General features: G+C 49.9%; 1 protein-coding gene across 5 annotated transcripts in view; it reads left to right on the forward strand.

Annotated features, from left to right (window-relative positions):
* Nucleotides 1-18,230, forward strand: part of TEP1 (telomerase associated protein 1) — a 35,334-nt gene that overhangs the window by 16,672 nt on the left and 432 nt on the right. For 4 of the 5 annotated variants that reach the window (XM_036239096.1, XM_036239098.1, XM_036239095.1 and 1 more), the window contains 39 exons: nt 330-460; nt 772-831; nt 1,717-1,875; nt 2,511-2,687; nt 2,904-3,024; nt 3,583-3,707; nt 3,985-4,098; nt 4,191-4,308; nt 4,466-4,660; nt 4,792-4,967; nt 5,067-5,223; nt 5,326-5,505; nt 5,964-6,056; nt 6,348-6,480; nt 6,636-6,786; nt 7,041-7,174; nt 7,387-7,475; nt 7,751-7,865; nt 8,298-8,538; nt 8,734-8,857; nt 9,757-9,881; nt 10,005-10,104; nt 10,305-10,460; nt 10,606-10,818; nt 11,067-11,220; nt 11,327-11,539; nt 12,073-12,233; nt 12,498-12,611; nt 13,540-13,647; nt 14,026-14,158; nt 14,253-14,329; nt 14,430-14,562; nt 14,705-14,841; nt 14,993-15,117; nt 16,185-16,328; nt 16,478-16,574; nt 17,520-17,625; nt 17,734-17,939; nt 18,058-18,162. In XM_036239096.1, the coding sequence (XP_036094989.1) occupies nt 330-460; nt 772-831; nt 1,717-1,875; nt 2,511-2,687; nt 2,904-3,024; nt 3,583-3,707; nt 3,985-4,098; nt 4,191-4,308; nt 4,466-4,660; nt 4,792-4,967; nt 5,067-5,223; nt 5,326-5,505; nt 5,964-6,056; nt 6,348-6,480; nt 6,636-6,786; nt 7,041-7,174; nt 7,387-7,475; nt 7,751-7,865; nt 8,298-8,538; nt 8,734-8,857; nt 9,757-9,881; nt 10,005-10,104; nt 10,305-10,460; nt 10,606-10,818; nt 11,067-11,220; nt 11,327-11,539; nt 12,073-12,233; nt 12,498-12,611; nt 13,540-13,647; nt 14,026-14,158; nt 14,253-14,329; nt 14,430-14,562; nt 14,705-14,841; nt 14,993-15,117; nt 16,185-16,328; nt 16,478-16,574; nt 17,520-17,625; nt 17,734-17,939; nt 18,058-18,162 (5,400 nt within the window). Of the gene's footprint in view, nt 1-329; nt 461-771; nt 832-1,716; nt 1,876-2,510; nt 2,688-2,903; nt 3,025-3,582; nt 3,708-3,984; nt 4,099-4,190; nt 4,309-4,465; nt 4,661-4,791; nt 4,968-5,066; nt 5,224-5,325; nt 5,506-5,963; nt 6,057-6,347; nt 6,481-6,635; nt 6,787-7,040; nt 7,175-7,386; nt 7,476-7,750; nt 7,866-8,297; nt 8,539-8,733; nt 8,858-9,756; nt 9,882-10,004; nt 10,105-10,304; nt 10,461-10,605; nt 10,819-11,066; nt 11,221-11,326; nt 11,540-12,072; nt 12,234-12,497; nt 12,612-13,539; nt 13,648-14,025; nt 14,159-14,252; nt 14,330-14,429; nt 14,563-14,704; nt 14,842-14,992; nt 15,118-16,184; nt 16,329-16,477; nt 16,575-17,519; nt 17,626-17,733; nt 17,940-18,057; nt 18,163-18,230 lie in introns of those variants that run through there. The other variant, XM_036239100.1, reaches the window with a different exon arrangement.

Here is an 18,230-nt window from a genome sequence, read left to right on the forward strand (position 1 = left end):
TGTAAGTTTATACAGTTTAATATTTAATAGGGGCCATGTTTAACAACTAGCTCACAAAATTCCTAAAAATTTGACAGTCAGCTAGCTCTTGGAGCCCAAATATGCTACAGCACACCACTGCCTCTACTTCACTTTGAAGCCCCTCCATTCAAATCAGGTGCAGTGGTTGCCTTGTCCCAAGTGCTCTCAGGAGAGGCAGTTTCCATCCTGCTCAGCATTCTCCTGATCCCCCAGTCCTCAGAGAGCTCTTCTCTTGATGTTCTGAGCTCTTTAATGTCTCTTCTATCTCTCTATCCGTCTGTCTCAGCCCCTCCCCTTTTATCTTACAGGTAGACAGAGTCATCATTTTTGGCCAAACTATGAATGAGAACCTGGTACATAAGGCGAAACAACTTTTCTGGCAGCATGTGAATTCCAAATGCCTCTTCGTTAATGTTCTCCTGAGAAGGACATATTACATGTAAGGATGCTCACAATACTCGCCTGGTGCCAGAATTTAGTGGTCCATATTTCCTCTCTACACAAGTAGAACTTGGGACCCTCTCGCTTGCCAGGCACCTCCTCACCTTGGCCTCTTACCTCTGTTGCACTTAAGGTGCTAGACACTTCTGTGAAGTCTGCGGCCTAGCTCACACCACTTTGTGAAGGTTCACCCTAACCCCAGCCTCCCATCTAACTGTATTAAAAGTGCACAGACCGGGGGTGTCCATCCTGGGGTGTTCGGGGACACTGGCACTGTTCCTGATGGATATCGGCTTCTTCCTTTGCCAGGTCGCAGGATTCGAATCCAAATGACGTAACACTCTTGGGCTGTACTGACGGGATACTGAAGTAAGCACAGGACGGGCACTGAAGGGACTGGGGGCTTTATTAGAGCATCTTTCAGAGATTATCTGTGGTCTCTACTCCATTTACTTCTTTTTTTTAAAGCCAGATAGACATTTCTTCCTTTTTTACAGCTGTCTAGGCTTAGCAGCAACACAGTATTACAGAGACCCAGGCACCTTCTATCTTATTACTCCACGATTATCAAATACTCAGCTTCCACCACTTGGTTCAGAATGGCTGCTCCAGCTCCAGCCATCATTTTTGTATTACATCTAGGAGGAAAGAGGAAAAGGGCACTTGGGAGATGGCAGTGTTTGCTTTTAAGTGAACAACTCAAGAGTTGGTCATATCACTTCTACAAGTTCTCTTGATTCCATGCTAAATATATTTATTTATGCCAAATTTATAGAAATTCTTTTACATTGTCTTTTTCTCCATGTTAAACCTTCCCATTTACATGATTTCTCCCCTTTCCTTTCCTTTGGATGCCACCCATTGCCCCAACTCCTATTAGGAAGCTTCATGCACATTTGCCCTTCTCTAGGGAGCATTCATGGCCGATACTAAGCTGATCAAGCCCAAATTGGGATGGCTTTTAATCATTATACCTTCACCCAGCTGCTTTTCCCCTGGCCCAGCAGAAAGTCTATGATAACCATGCTCATCAGGAGGGGCTAGAACTGGGTTCTTCTCTTTTCCTTCATTCCTGTGGTTCTGCACTCTTATTTGTTTTAAGTCTACATTCACTGCTTATGTTCATCTTCTTAAGGAGCTCCAGTTAACTGGGCAACCAAACCTAGCCATATTTTTGTCCCCTGTCCCCTTAGAAGACCTTTCTGATTCTGACCCTGGTATTCTGCTCTCATTTATTTTGTCACTATTTCTCAGATTCATTGCAGAACGTGGGGCCTCCCGTCTTCTAGAACATGTGGGCCAAATGGACAAAATATTCAAGATTCCACCACCCCCAGGAAAGACAGGAGGCCCGTCTCTCCGGCCACTGGAAGAGAATATTCCAAGCCCCTTGGCTCCTATTTCCCAGCCTGGGTCAGTCTATGTTTATATGCTTTTGTGAATTGGGAGGGGCTGCCATCGAAACCTGGAGAAACTCAAGGTGACTGAAATTCCAGGTGTTGAAATGCTGCTTGCTCTATTCACTGAGGTGTACTTCTGCTTTTCAAAGCAGGGATTTCTCTAACACAGGAAATTGTCAGATTGTGAGCATGCATGCCCCTTTCTCTACAGGGGAAAAGGGGTCAGAATGTGAGGTGGACAGCATACAGCCAGGGGCTCAGGCAGAGGGCTTGGGAGCATGGCCTCTGGCATTCTCATCCTGGCTTTGCCTTGGGCTCATTGCTTAATTCCTTTACCTGTAGGTTCTTGATCAGTAAAATGGAGATAGTGATTGTGCTTATCTCACAATGTTGTTCTGAGCCTTCCATAGGCAGATAGTAAGTGCATAATAATTATTAGCTGACAAAGGAGGAGTGCATGAGAATTGGCATTTGGGGTTTAATTTCCAGGGCTCTGCAGTTGGGGCTACAAACTAGTTATTCTCTGGAGACCTGCTGTCTGTTGTACCAGACTTATGCTCAGTGCTAAAGGGTGATCGCAGCCATGCCTGTGCAGTTGGGTTGTAGGACCGATCCCTAGTCTGAGCCTAGCCCTCTGCTTACCCCTAGATGGCGCAGCATCAGGCTTTTCATTTCCTCCACTTTCCGGGACATGCATGGGGAACGGGACCTGTTGCTGAGGTTTGTGCTGCCAGCATTGCAGGCCCTAGCGGGCCCCCATCGCATCAGCCTTCGTGCCATTGACCTGCGCTGGGGCATCACTGAGGAGGAGACTGGAAGGAACAGGTGAGGGGGCCACAGAGAAGAGGGACTGCGTATGGGGCTTGAGTAGTAGAACTGAGGTGGGCAGGCTTGGGGCTGTGAAGAAGGCTGAGGGCAGTGGAGTGCTCCTTGGATGCTAACAAGAGCAACCTGCCTTCACACTGCTCGGTTATGAGCCAGACTCTGGCTCCCCATTTGTTCTCATGTTCCCTGATACCATACCCATAACCATGCCTGCAGACAACTGGAAGTGTGCCTTGGTGAGGTGGAGAACTCACATCTGTTTGTGGGGATTCTGGGCTCCCGCTATGGCTACGTTCCCCCCACCTACAACCTTCCTGACCATCCTCACTTCCACTGGGTAAGGCAGACAAGGATGGAGCAGGATCTGGGGTGGAAACGAAAGTTGGGGTAGGAGTGGGGAAAAGCCATAGTTTGTCAAGAACTCTGGGATTATGCATAGGCAGGTCCTTGAGACTTGAAGTGAAACACAGACAGAAGATTCTGAGTGGCCAAGTCCAGATGAGGGAATTCCTTTGAGAAGTACCTCCAGGTTGACCAAGGGATACAAGAGTTTAGAGGGCAGGTCTATTTAGGTTTTACTATCAGACAGATCTGGTTTTGACCTTCCTTCTGTCATAGTGTGGCTTAATGGGAAATAGCTTATTCTAATCTAGCTTCAATTTCCCCCATATACTAAAGAGAAACAGTGACATTTCCATTGCAAGGTTAGAAATCTATAAAAAATGCTTAACACATGATAAGCATTCAGTAAATGTTAGCCATAAGCTATATTTTATTGGCTTGTGTCACAGAGAGGGAGGAATGTTATTGAGATGAAGGAGCCCTGGAGTCTTGGCAAGTGAGGGGCTAATGTGACATGGATCTAAACCCACCTATGCTCTGCCCTCTCCCTCAGGCTCAGAAGTACCCCTCAGGTCGCTCTGTGACAGAGATGGAGGTGATGCAGTTCCTGAATCGGGGCCTCCGTCTGCAGCCCTCTGCCCAAGCACTCATCTACTTCCGAGATTCCAGCTTCCTCAGGTACCTTCCATGGCCTCTGGGCCTCAGTCTCCACAGAATAGATAGGCCTAGTGGCCAAGTCTTCTTTCCTTATAGTCAGAGTATGAGAGAGGGAGCTAGAAGAGAGAAATAGAGCTTTGAGGGCTTTTGCCTTTGCAGCACCAGATTAGCCTTGGAGCTGAGGTCAGGAGATCTCCGCTTGAGATGTTTCAGGGAACCACAGCCAGGTCTGACAGTTTGGGGTGGAGAGAGTCTGGAGTCTGAGTCCAGCATCATTCTTGGTATCTTTGGTGGTCAGCTCTGTGCCAGATGCCTGGAAACCTGACTTTATTCCTGAGTCTGAAGAGGCTGTACATCGGATCTCAGAACTGAAGAGCTACCTGAACAAACAGAAAGGGATTACCTGTCGCAGGTGAACTGAGAGAGGTAGAGAGCCCGTGCATGGAGAGATGTGGTGAGGGGAGGCAGGTCTGCTGACTCTGCTTGTGCTTGCTCTGCCCACAGATACTCCTGTGAGTGGGGGGGTGTGGCAGCTGGCCGGCCCTATGTCGGGGGGCTGGAGGAGTTTGGGCAGTTGGTTCTGCAGGATGTATGGAATATGATTCAGAAGCTTTACTTACAGGTCAGCAGGGGCATTGGTGGCCAGGGAAATGGAAAGGGGGTAGGGTGGTTTGGGTGCTCCTGGGTGGGAAGTAACTGGGTGGGAGCTCCATGAGTTTTAGGCCTAGGGTCCTGAGGACACTGGAAATGTAGATAGTCACTACCCCATGTGCCCTCAGCCTGGAGCCCAGCTGGAGCAGTCAGTGTCTATCCCAGATGATGACGTGGTCCAGGCCACCTTTCAGCAGCTGCAGAACCCACCGAGTCTTGCCCGACCTCGCCTTCTTCAGGACACAGTACAGCAGTTGCTGCTGCACCGAGGGAGGCTGAGCCTGGTGACTGGACAGTCGGGACAGGGCAAGACTGCCTTCATGGTACAGAGTTTCAGAGATCAGGGCAGGAGGATGGGAGGAAGGGCTATGTGAGCTAAGGAAGGATGAGGAGATGGGCCACGAGAGCTTGTGCATGTAAATGTGACCGTGTTTCCTGTTCCCTTCCCATATAGGCATCCCTCGTTTCAGCCCTGCAGGCTCCTGATGGGGCCAAGGTGGCCCCCTTAGTCTTCTTCCACTTTTCCGGGGCCCGCCCTGACCAGGGTCTTGCTCTTACCCTGCTCAGACGCCTCTGTGCCTATCTGCACAGCCAGCTGCAAGAGCCTGGTCCCCTCCCCAGCTCTTACCGGTGTGTATTCCCACCATTAGCCTTGGTTTGTTGATGCCTCATGATGCCACCCCTGTGTCTCCCTCTCTGCTGACCCTGGTCCTTCCCCTCCATGTACAGAAGCCTGGTATGGGAGCTGCAGCAAAAGCTGTTGCCCAAGTCTGCTCAGTCCTTGCAATCTGGCCAGACCCTGGTGCTGATTATTGATGGGGCTGACCGGTTGGTGGACCAGCATGGGCAGCTGATCTCAGACTGGATACCAAAGACCCTTCCTCGGGTGAGTGGGAGAAGGAGGTGGGGGTGGGATGCAGTAGGGTGGAGAGGGACCTCTCCAACATGGTCCTCCTTTTTTTTCCTTCTTTTTGCCCAAATATCACAGTGGGTGCACCTGGTGCTGAGCATGTCTAGTGATGTGAGCCTGGGGGAGACCCTTGAGCAGAGCCAAGGTGCCCATGTGGTGGCCCTGGGGCCTCTGGCACCATCTGCCCGGGCCCAGCTGGTGAGAGAGGAGCTGGCTTTGTACGGGAAGCGGCTGGAAGAATCACCTTTTAACAACCAGGTTGGATTGAGTCCAGGGCTGGTGGTTGTGTGGGGTGAATCTGGGAGCTGAGGCTACCAGCTGCCCCACACAGACCAGCTGCTTCTTTGTTTTCTCAGGAACTCTTTGCCAGGGGAAGTTGTTAATAAGATAACTGTGATTCCTTATAATATTACCCAGCCTTTTCCCTTGGTGAATGGCCTCTCCGGGGCCCACCCAGATGAGGAGGGGAATAAAGCTGTGGTTATCAGATGGGATAGGCTGAGCCACAGGAGAATCCCTGACAAGTGGCTAGCTGGGCAGAGCAGCAGAGGGAAGGGATGGCTGTGCCCCGAGATGCTGCCGTTTCTACTGCTGGGGACTCTCAGAGGAGGAAGTACCTTACTGTGGGTGTCATGCTAGATCGGAGGGCAGGGGGTGGAGGGCCGGCTGTGGACAGGCACTCTGGCCCCCATGCTGAGCCCTCTGAATCTCGCCAGATGCAGCTGCTGCTGGCGAAGCGGGCGTCAGCCTTGCCGCTCTATCTTCGCTTGGTCACCGATCACCTGCGGCTTTTCACACTCTATGAACAGGTTGGTTGAGGATGTAAATCCCCACTCATCTTCTAAGTCCTAATCTCACCTCCCAGTCTCCATTCAGCTTCTTGCATCCCCATCCCTCACCTTTTCCCACCCTAATCTTTTGCCATCTTCGATCACCCATTCCCCATCCTCACTTCATCCCCATCCCCACTTCTCTCCCACCCATTTCTCTTTCCTTTTCGTTCCTGCCTATGGTTTCTCTTCCTGCCCCCTCTTTTCCCCACAACTGAATCTGCCTCTTCCCCTCCCCCCACTGACTGAAGCCCATCTCTCTTCTCCCAGGTGTCTGAGAGACTGCGGACCCTACCTGCCACTGTCCCCCTGTTGCTGCAGCACATCCTGGGAACCCTCGAGCAAGAGCATGGCCCCGTTGTCCTTCCCCAAGCCTTGGCCACCCTTGAAGTCACACGTAGTGGTCAGTGCTTGGGGTGGGTTGAGAAGCTGAGGGCTCAGCGGTTGGATTATCTTGCTTCAGCCGGGGTCTCAGCGAGCAGGGCAAGGAAGAACTGTGTCCTGGGGATGGGTAGACTGTGTGGTTTGGTGAGGGCCTCAGAGAGCTTGTGTTTTCAGGTCTGACTGTGGACCAGCTGCATGGAGTGCTGAGTGCATGGCGGATACTTCCCAGAGGGCCCAAGACCTGGGAAGAAGCTGTGGCTGCTGGTAGCAATGGGGACCCCTACCCCATGGGCCCGTTTGCTTACCTTGTCCAGAGTCTGCGCAGGTACAAGTGCCTCCAGCTGAGCTCCTGCTGACCTCCTGTGTCTTCCCATATTTGAGCCAGGCTCCATATGATCCTTTCTTCACCCTATCCTTCCCTTGGCATAGCCCCTGGCCCCTGTCTTTTAGACCCTGTATCGTTGCCACTCAAGTTACCACTATTTGAGGTGGGAATGGGAGCCCATAACTATGCCAGGATGCTCACCGACAGACCTCCTCCCCCTCTTGTCCTTCCTTCTCTCCCTCACACGAGGACAGTTTGCTGGGGGAGGGCCCCCTGGAGCGGCCTGGTGCTCGGCTCTGCCTCACTGATGGGCCCCTGAGAACAGCAGTTAAATGTCGCTATGGGAAGAGGCTGGGGCTGGAGAGCACAGCACACTTCCTCATTGCAGGTAATTGCAGCCCAAGTGAACTTGGGGCAGTGAATATGGGGCCTGGGCCTGGAGGCCGAGACCGTTCACTAGTGCTCCTCATTGGCTGGCCCCCTCACCTGCCACCTGAATGGGTGGATGGCTTGATATATATAGCTTGAGCGATGTGATCTTTGAAGATGCTTCTGGGTTGAGCCCATCTCAATGTCTGTTCCTGTGATCCACATCTGCAGCTCAGCTCTGGAAGACCTGTGACCCTGATGCTTCAGGCACCTTCCAAAGTTGCCCTCCTGAGGCTCTGGGAGACCTGCCTTACCACCTGGTTAGTCCTCACATCCCATAGGCACCTTCTCCCAAGCAGTTGCTTTGGCTGTTCTAAGAGCTCTCTCCACCTTGACCACCACTCCCATCACCACTGCCATTACCCATCCCAAACTCCCTCTGTGTTTCTCCTTTCGGTTTTCCTGCTTGTCTCCTTCAGGTCTTTTGTCCCAGCTCCTAGGACTAGGTTCCAGCTGCATAGGCAGGTCGAAGACTGGACTGTCCCTCTTCGCCAGCCTCTTCATATCCCTAATGAATTCACTCTGGCCCTTCCAGCTCCAGAGCGGGAACCGTGGCCTTCTTGTAGACTTCCTCACCAGTCTCCATGTGGTGGCCGCACACTTGGAACTGGGTCTGCTCTCTCGGCTCCTGGAGGCCCATGCGCTCTATGGTGAGATGAGTCACTGGGTGACTTCTCTGAGATATGAGGTTCCTGGGAGTGTTCATGGGAGGGCCTGCTCGGAGAGAGGCGTCATGGAAAGAACGATCCAATTTCCATTCCAAATTGAAAATGTAAGGATAAGCAAGTGAGTCTCAGGAGATCTTATGCCTAGATCTCTTAAACCAGACGTTCTCAAACTTTGTTTAGTGGGTGTAAAGTAACCCGGAAAACTTGTTTGGATTGTAGATCTCTAGGTCCACAGACGCCTAGGTCTAGCGTGGGGCCCAAAGACTTGTACTTTTAATAGATGTTCCCAATGTGGGGCCAGAAGGCCACACTTTGAACTTAACATTTACACACACCTATGATTGATTATATTTTGTGCTGGGGTTCACAGGGGTCCAGCCTGGCTTCCAGTGAGCCTCTGCATCTTTTCCATAGCTTCCTCAGTCCCTGAAGAAGAAGAAAAGCTTCCTGAGCCCGATGTTGCTGTATTTCGCACCTTTCTGAAGCAGCAAGCTTCAGTCCTCAGTCAGTATCCCCTGCTCCTGCCCCAGCAGGCAGCCAACCAGCCTCTGGACTCACCTCTTTGCCACCAGGCCCCCCAGCTCTCCCAGCGATGGCACCACCAGCGCATACTACGATGGCTTAAGAAACCCAACACCGTGGGGGGCCAGCAAAGGTAAGAACCTTGACCCCAGATCCCTGTGAGCCAACTAAAGAGCAAGCAACTTCCCTTTCTGAAACTGGAGAATAAAGAACAGAGCAGAGTCACTGTGGGGAGGGGGATTCAGGCACAAAAATGCAGAGAAGAATTCCCGTTTGCTTCCTTCCTCTCATTCCTCATTGCTTTCCTTTCTTCCTGCTCTTTCTCTAGCTCCAGTCTGTCCCTGGCAGTTTCCTCATCTCCCACAGCCGTGGCCATCTCCCCGAGTGGGCAAAGAGCTGCTGTGGGCACTGCCAATGGGACAGTTTATCTGCTGGACCTGAGAACCTGGCAGGTATGACACTTGGGGTGGGACCGTTTAACCTTCAGAAAATCCTCACTGACTGCTCTGGGGCCCTAGACAAGATAAGCCCACCTGCTATCACCCCGTTTGATTCAGCAACTTTACTTCCCTCATTCACATGAGATCAAAAGGGCTTGGTCAAAAAATTAATCACGCAGCAAATATTTGCTGCACACCTTTCATTCAAGGCATCGTGCTAAACATTGCAAGGAACAGAAAGTTTAAGATGTTGTCTTTGCCCACCAAGCGGTCAGTTTTGTTGACAGATAACACATAGAAGGAAAATGCAGAAACCAAACGTAACCATGTCACATAGATGAGCTGAGTGAGTGGTACAGTGACTGTAGGACATAGGACAGTGAAGGACAGGCCTTCGGGTTGAGTGAGGAGCCTGTGCAAAGACACGGGGGGAAAATGGTTCCTGTAAATTGCTGGAAATGATTACGGCAGAGGATGCGTATTAAAGGAGGGCAATGATAGGTTAGGCTGGAGAGGTAGGTCTCCCCTCTTCCTATCCGTATCATTCCCATCGTAGGCATGTGTGTAAGTCATTCCCTCCTCAAACCCATTCTAAGTCTTCTGTGATTTGGGGATATGTAAAAGATTTGGGGTTGGAGAGAAGATGTGACTCTACTTGAATTATGAGGGCCTCACTTGGACATGAGTTTGGCCTAGGTCTGGAATGGGACCAAATCTTCATACTTTGGCCCCACATCAGGAACACCTGTTAAAAGGGGGCCACACTTTGAGACTTATATAAAGAATGCAGAGAGCCAAGGGCTCCAGCCCTTCTTGATGTAGCTTCCTTTTTGGTTGGGGCTTGGAGTGGCTTGACATGGGGGGTTCAGGGAGTATCCTGAGCATGCTTTCCTGCTCACTGTCTGTCACAGGAGGAAAAGTCTGTGGTGAGTGGCTGTGATGGGGTGTCCTCTTGTTCATTTCTCTCGGACAATGCCCTCTTTGTTACTGCCTTTGATGGGCTTCTGGAGCTTTGGGACCTGCAGCATGGTTGTCGGTAAGGGTCCCCCATATCTCAGAGTGAGGGCCTTCCCTGTTTGTGGGAAACCTAGGGGGAGGGAAATGAGGAGGGAGCCTGTGGCCAGAGGGCCTTAGGACTGACTCTGTCTTCGTGGGATAGGGTGCTCCAGACCAAGGCTCACCAGTACCAAATCACCGGCTGCTGCCTGAGCCCAGACTACCGGTTGCTGGCTACTGTGTGCCTGGGGGGATGCCTAAAGGTAAAGGCCAAGAGCTGTGCCCCTGAACGCTGAGTCTGCCCATGAGGTGGTTCTTTCAGCATGGCAGAGGCTGCCAACTGCTTGGCCCGAGGAGGTTTCCCTGATGAGGGTGGGGCTGGACAAGGTTCCTGGGGTTCTAGGATTAAGGAGCTCGGGCATCTCTATTCAGCACCTGATTCTTGTCCTTCTCTCTCTTCCAGCTGTGGGACACAGTCCATGGGCAGCTAGCCTTCCAGCACATCTGTCCCAAGCCCCTGAACTGCATTGCTTTCCACCCAGAGGGGCAGGTAATAGCCATAGGCAGCTGGGCTGGCAGCTTCAGCTTCTTCCAAGTGGATGGGCTTAAAGTCATTAAGGTGAGAAGATCCTGTGTAGCCCTGGGGGAGGAACATAGGAGACTGGGAATGGAATGTGGGGAATGATGGATGCCTACATTTTGTGTTTCTTTGGGCCTGTGTTGAGAGCAGGCCCTGACATTTCAATTTCTGTCTCCCCTTATAGGAACTGGGGGCTCCAGGAGCCTCTGTCCGTACCTTGGCTTTCAGTGCACCTGGGCGAATTGTGGCTGTGGGCCGGCTGGATGGTATGGTGGAGCTGTGGGCTTGGCAGGAGGGGGCACGGCTGGCTGCCTTCCCCTCCCACCACGGCTTTGTAGTTGCTGCCCTTTTCCTGCGTGCTGGGCGCCAGTTATTGACGGCCGGAGAAGATGGCAAGGTCAGGTTACAGAGGGCTGATGATGGGTTATGGGGAGCCTGTAGCAAAGGCAAGGAATATTTGGATGAAGGTGGGCTTTTGTCGAGGAGACTGGAGAAGCTTGGCTGGAGTGAGCTTCAGGGAGATGGATGTGGATATGCGTACGGGTAGCTCTCAGGAGCAGAGTCTCTGGAAGGGGAACTTTTAACAGGGTGGCTGTAACTTGAGTGGGAGTGGGGTATCTTTAAGTTTTTTTTATTGGCCCTCAGGTTCAGGTGTGGTCCGGATCTCTGGGTCGGCCCTGTGGGTGCCTAGGTTCCCTTTCTCTCTCTCCTGCCCTCTCTGTGGCTCTCAGCCCAGATGGTGATTGGGTGGCTGTTGGGCACCGAGCAGATGGCATCAGGATCTACAAAATTTCTTCAGGTATCAAAGGGAAAAGGGATGGGGTCCTCGAGCTTTCAGAAAGTGTCCCCACCCACACCCTGACTCGCTTTCCAAGTGTCTTCCTCTCTTTTCTCTCATTTTCTAGGTTCCCAGGAGGTTCAGTGTCAAGCACTAGATGTGGCAGTCTCTGCACTGGCCTGGCTAAGCCCTAAGGTGTTGGTGAGTGGTGCAGAAGATGGGTCCTTGCAGGGCTGGGCACTCAAGGAAAGCTCCCTTCAGTCCCTGTGGCTCCTGTCCAGATACCAGAAGCCTGTACTAGGACTGGCCACCTCCCAGGAACTCTTGGCTTCTGCCTCAGGTACTACTGGACTGTGGGCAGAGTTGTAAATGCTTATTCCTTTTAAATATGCTAATACAGTATTTCAACTTATATATACACGTGTGTATGAAAACTTATCTTGCATGATCCGTCTAGACTGTTTGTTCTTGTTCCTTAACCTTGATTCTGGGACCTCTTTCTAATCCCTGTGATCTTTTGAGTTTCTGCCCAGTGGGGGACTTTGCTGTGTAAACGGATGGGTTTCCCTAAGGAGGAAGGTGGAGATGAAAATGCAGAGTGGCCTTAGTAGGTAGGAGGCTTGGTCCAAGTGACACTGGACACTTGAGACAAGGAGGGTCTGGAGTTGTGGTAGGGAGTTGGAGAAGGCTACTCACGTAATGACTGACCCTTGTCCAGGGCCTCACCATAGCCTGTGACTCACTGAGTCCCTGACTTGGAACTGCACCCTCAGATGTCACCCTCAGCCCCCACGATTGCTTTTGTCTTTGGCTTCCAGGCCTGTGTTGCTTCCTCTTTCAGGGAATCTTCCTCTCTCCTTATTTCCAATACAGAGGATTTCACAGTGCGGCTGTGGCCAAGGCAGTTGCTGACACTACCACAAAAGGCAGAAGACTTTCCCTGTGGTACTGAACTCTGGGGACACAAGGGCCCCGTAAACTGCTGTAGCTTTAGCACTGATGGAGGCAGACTGGCCACTGGGGGCAGAGACCGGGTGAGTCACAGAAGGACGCAACCTCTGGGCTTGCTTCCCCCTGAGCCCCCAGGCCTCCTAGGCCCCACAGCCCCTCTGTTTCCTGGATCCCTGAATAGCCTAATTCCTGTTGCTTCCTCTAGCTTTTGCTTTGCCAAACCCACGCTGGATCTGCCCACCCTCCGGAGCTTCCCTCTTTTCTTAAAACTTCTTGCCTGAAATGGCCTTAGTGTTACTACCTCCTTCCTATGGTCCTAACCATTCCATCTTTTGGGACCTATCCAGAGTCTCCTCTGCTGGGATGTGAGGACACACACGGCCCCTGTTCTGATTTGCTCCTTCTCTGCCTGTCACCGTGACTGGGTCACTGGCTGTGCCTGGACCAAAGACAACCTCCTGGTGAGTGAAGGATAGGAGTGGTGCAAAGCTCGGGAGGGCTCCTGGGAGAGGACCACACTCCCCCACCCCATCCTTCTCTGACACTCATTTATAGTAGTAATAGCTAACATCTATTGAGCAGTTAGTATGTGCCAGGGCACTGGACTAAGCTCTTTGCATATATCGCTTCATTTAATCTTTACGGTGCCCTGTAAAGTAAATACTACTGTTGTCTCTATTTCACACACAAAGATATTGAACTTAGGTAGATTAAAGACATTTCTGAGGCCATGTAAGTGATGAAGCTGAGCCAGTAAACTTTCTGATTAGAAAGCTTGTGCTCTTAACAAGAACACAAAACTGTCTCTCCAAGGGTTTGGGATGCCCCATCCTTGCAGGTAAAGGGTACTGCTGTGATTTGTCCTAAGGCAAAAATGAATCTTCAATTATGCACTCAGGGTTGGTGAAGCCTGGTTTTCCAATGCAGAGTTGTGTTTTCAAAAGAGATCAGGAAGGAGTGTCAGCTGAATAGACTTGTCATAGTCTGTCATACCCCTGCCAGATCTTTCCATGGCCATACAGACCTTTAGCCTTTGTCTGGGTTTGTTGACTGACATTATATCAATAACAAGGGTAATAGCTACTATTTATTCAGTGCTCACTATGTACCAGGCAGTGTGCTAAGTCCTTTATATAAATGCATTGGCCCCATGGCAACCATATTAGATACATGCACTATCATTATGCTGGCTGAATAGATGAGAAACCTAAGGCTCATAGAGGTGAACTTGCCCTGGTCACAAAGCAACGAATGGTGGAGCTAGGATTTGAACCCAGGAAACTCTATGCTCTTATTTGCAAGACTTACTCCCTCCACCTGACATTATAAGCATACAAAAATGTGGGTGGCATGCTGATGACCCCACTCCTCTGACCTCTGACTCTGCAGGTCTCCTGCTCCAGTGATGGCTCTTTGGGGCTATGGGACCCAGAGTCAGGACAGCAGCTTGGTCATTTCCTGGGTCATCAGAGTGCCGTGAGCGCAGTCGTGGCTGTGGTGAGAAGGCAATGGAGAGTTCACCAGGGATCTCCGGGAAGGCTAAGGGGGCTTTGGGAGACGGGATGCATTGCGTATCTAATCCCAAAGGCAAAGAAGTATAAAGAATGAGAATCTTAGGCCTGGATTAGACCAGGATTAGGATGTTGAAGCTGAGGGTTGCTGTGAGGGGAGGGAGAATGTAAAACACAGTGTCTTAGATTCATGGCCTTGTGGGAGGGTTGTGGTCCTGAGTGCCCCAGCCTCATGTCCCGAGTTCTCCTCACTCTCTGACATTTTTTTAAGCCCCTAATGCTCAGCCCCCACCTCTTTGGTGGGAGTCATACTTCTCATGTCCTGCTCAGTGTGACTTTTCTCTGATCCTGTGTTCTGGGACAGGAGGAGCACGTGGTATCTGTGGGCCGGGATGGGACCTTGAAAGTGTGGGATCATCAGAGTGTGGAGCTGACCAGCATCCCCGCTCACTCAGGACCCATCAGTCACTGTGCAGCTGCCCTGGAGCCCTGTGCAGGTAATGAAATGTCAGCCGCCTTCCCTTCCCCACCGCCTCTTCCCTTCTCCTCTGCTTCTCCCTTTCTTCTCACTCAGTCTCTATGTCTTATCAGCTGGCAAGCCTGGGTCAGAGCTTCTGGTGGTGACTGTTGGACTGGATGGGGTCACACGGTTATGGCATCCACTCTTGGTGAGTTTTCTGAAAGGACTGAGGTGGGGCAAGGTGGAAAAGATATAATGGGATAACTTTCTGTGTCAACCCCCTATTGTCCCATCTTTATCCTTCCTAGGTGTTTCAAACACATACCCTCCTAGGACACAGTGGCCCAGTCAGTGGCGCTGCTGTTTCAGAGGCCTCAGGCCTCCTGCTAACCACCTCAGAGGATGGTTCCATACGGCTCTGGCAGGTACCTAAGGAGGCAGGTGAGTGAGACATGGAGAGAGAGAAGCAAGGTAGGAAAGAGGTGTGTGTAATTGGGACCAAGAAGACCAGGGATAGCCCGATATCTCCTCTTGTATCCCAGTAGTGGTCCAGCTCCTAATGAATCACCTCTCTCTTCTCCAGATAACACAAATATACCCAGGAGTCCTGCAGCCATCACTGCTGTGGCCTGGGCCCCAGATGGTTCTGTGGCAGTATCTGGGAATCAAGCTGGGGAACTAACCTTATGGCAGGAAGCTAAGGCTGTGGCCACAGCACAGGTGAGTTGGAGCAACCTCAATTCTTTGTGTAAATTCTGCCCTATGTATTTAATGGTTCGTGCAGAAGTTGGAAGTTGCATAGATGCTTGGGAGAGGAAAGAGGGTTAATTCCAGTTTCTCAGAAATATTGAAATGAACTTGTGTACCCTAGGCTCCAGGCCACATCAGTGCTCTAATCTGGAACTCATCAAACACCTTGATTGTTGTCAGTGCTGATGAAAAAATCAGCGAGTGGCAAGTGGAACTAAAGAAGGATTCAACACCAAGAAATTTCAGGTGAAATGTGATAGGAACAGTAGTCTCCTTACACTGAGAGTTTTACTCAAATCACTCCACCTCTACTTCTGACTAAGTCAATAGGATGCTAGTTATTAGGCAGAAAGAAGTCCCTAAGAAACTGTTTTCTACTTCAGGTCATGTCAATTTAAATAATAATCATTAAGTGCCTACTTTATGCTAAGCTCTGGGCCAGGCATTGTGAACCAGATTGAAATTTATTTTTTAATTAAGAAAGCTCACAGTGGTGGAATGTACATATAAGTAAACTATCAACAATATTCAGAGTGATTAGCGCCAGATATATAATATCTGGGGCTGCAGAATTTGAGAAATTTACAGTTTACCAAAGAGCTGCTATTTGTGTTTGGGCTTAAAGGATGATAAGGAGTTTTCTGGACCACTAAAGGAAGGCAAAGATATAGTAAGAGAAAGTAGCATTAATAAAAGTCATGAGGTGTAAGAGTACATTCTGGTGTATTCTGATTACATATAGCCAAGTTTCTGGGGTTCTTGTTGGGAATTGGTGGTGGAGGGGCAAGGGGAGGAGGTTGCTGCTAGATTGAGTAGATAAACTGGCCAGGCTATAGGGCGCACAGTGCTAAGAATTTTGAGCATAATAATTATCTGAATTTTTGAAAGAGAACTCAGGTAGCAGTATGGAAGATGGATAGCAATAGATAGATTTTAAAGGTAAGGACCACTTACATAGCTGTTGCTGTAGTCTAGGGAAGATATAATGTGGGCTCCGACCTGGGCAGTGGGGATAAAAAGGAGAGATACAGATTTAAGCATGTGTTGCAAGTAGAATCTACAATGCTTATTGATCAGTTGGAGGTCAGAAGGATAGAAAAAGACGAGAATGTTAGAGATTCCTAGTTTGAGCAAGTAAGGGGTAGTGATGATGAATACTGATCTAAGAAAAACAGGAGGAACAGAATTTGTAGGGAAGATAATATATTTTGTTTTATACTTCACTTCTGAGAATTCCTGGGGAACTGTTTAGCCTCAGAGAGGTGGACTAAAGTAGGATCTTTCTCTGTCTGTGTGCCTTTTTTGAGCTACAGTCTTCACTTGAACCGAGTTCTACAGGAGGACTTAGGATTCCTGACAGGTGTGAGCCTGGCCCCTGATGGTCACTCCCTCATCTTGGCCACTGCAGATCTGCAGGTACTGCACATGAAGCCAGGGGATGCTTCCTCTATAATCTGGTAAGAACCAACCGCTGTTTCCTCTTGGGCTAGAGGAAGAGGTGGGGTGGGTTAGTGGTTACCCTGAGGTTGGGTCTGACTTAGAATAGACACTGGGGTCTTACAGAGAGGTGTTCGTAGGCTCAGCCTCTTTATTTCTTATAAACCAGGGACTGCTCTATCCAGAATGCTATTTTAGTGTCTACCCACCAGGAGTATGGTGTGTTTGTCCTGCAGCCAATGGACCTTGACATTCTTTCTGTCTTAGTAAGTCATGTTTGGGTGTGTGTTAAAACAAATGTTTGTTCAGAACCATCACTTTAAAATTTTGGAGGCCTGGTGGAGGATAATAGGAAGGGAAAGGCAGCTGGTTCCAAATCCCCTTCTCTTCCTTTGACTGGAGCTGCTCTGCTTAAGAGCATTATAGTTTGGGATTCCTGCTAATATTTCATTTAGACAAAGAAGGATTCTAGGGTTTAAAAAAATCACAAGAAATCATAAATCTAGGAGTCTTCTTAATTGCAATTTTTTTTCATTCCTCTTTTCCTGCCACTGTGAGTATGAGCAGTAGCTGGAACAATAAGACACACCTCATGGCCATTATGTTGAGTGAAAGGAGCCAGACACAAAAGAGTACATATTACATGAATTCACTTAAATGAAGTTCAAGAACAAGCCAAATGAATTTATAGTGACAAAAGTCAGAATATTGCTAGCTCAGGGGTTGTGGTGCCCCGGGATTGACTGGGGAGGGGCATGAAGGCAACTTTCCATGGTGAAGGAAATGCTCTACATCTTGATCTGGGTGGTGATAACATGGATGTAATTACATGTGGAAAAATTCATCGAGGTGTATGTTTAAGATTTGTGTACTTTACTGCAGTGGTCCCCAACCTTTGTGGCATGAGGGACCGGTGCTGAGAATCTAATGCTGATTTGAGTTGGAGCTGAGGCGGTAGTGCTGGCACTGGGGAGCGGCTGCAAATACAGATGAAGCTTTGCTTGCCCACCTGCCTCTGCTCACCTCCTGCTGCATGGCCCAGTTCCTAACAGGCTACGGACTGGTACCAGTCTGTGCCCCGGGGGTTGAGGACCTCTGGTTTACTGTGTCTAGGTTACATTAAAAAAAATCCAGAGTAGAAGATAGTTGATTTGTCTGGGCAGGGTTAAGTGATATGAGTAGGCTAAACAAAATGATCTATCCTTTCACAGAGACAAAAGGAACCTGGAAAGTTTGAAGTGTGCCTGAACTTTGAATTGAACTTAGAGAATCCTAGTGGGACCCTAATATCGGTAACTCAGGCCAAACCTGAATCTGGTGAGTGGTGATGGGAGTACCCAAGGGGTCCAGAGATGGCCTAGGGGAAGATGGTAGATCTTTCACAGCCTGAGACCAACTCTGACATGACCTCACTTGAAATGGCAGAGTCCTCATTTTTGTGTGCCAGCTCTGATGGAGTGCTATGGAAGCTAGCCAAATGCACCCTTGAAGGAGAATGGACCACAGGTAACATCTGGCAGAAAACAGTAACAATGCCTGAAACCCAAACTCCAGGGACAGACCTATTTATAGATAGTGATGTGTGTAACCGGCCAACAAACATACCTCTAAAGACGTGGCAGCGTAGAAAGGTGAGTTTGAGGGGTCACAAATATAGGGGAAGAATCTCTGGGTCTGACTCATCAAATGCTTTCTCGACTGAGGAGGGCCCACTGAGAACTCACCACATGCTTCCCCTTTCTCTCTCAGATTCACTCGGGCTCTGTCACGGCCCTCCACGTGCTTCCTGAGTTGCTGGTGACAGCTTCAAAGGACAAGGATGTTAAGCTGTGGGAGAGACCCAGTATGCAACTGGTAAGTGTGTGTGTGCATGTGTGTTTTCTTGCATGCAGGGAGGGCAGAAAGGTGGTCATGAGAGTAAA

Source organism: Rousettus aegyptiacus, unplaced genomic scaffold, assembly GCF_014176215.1.
Source record: "Rousettus aegyptiacus isolate mRouAeg1 unplaced genomic scaffold, mRouAeg1.p scaffold_m13_p_3, whole genome shotgun sequence".
Taxonomy (NCBI): domain Eukaryota; kingdom Metazoa; phylum Chordata; class Mammalia; order Chiroptera; family Pteropodidae; genus Rousettus; species Rousettus aegyptiacus.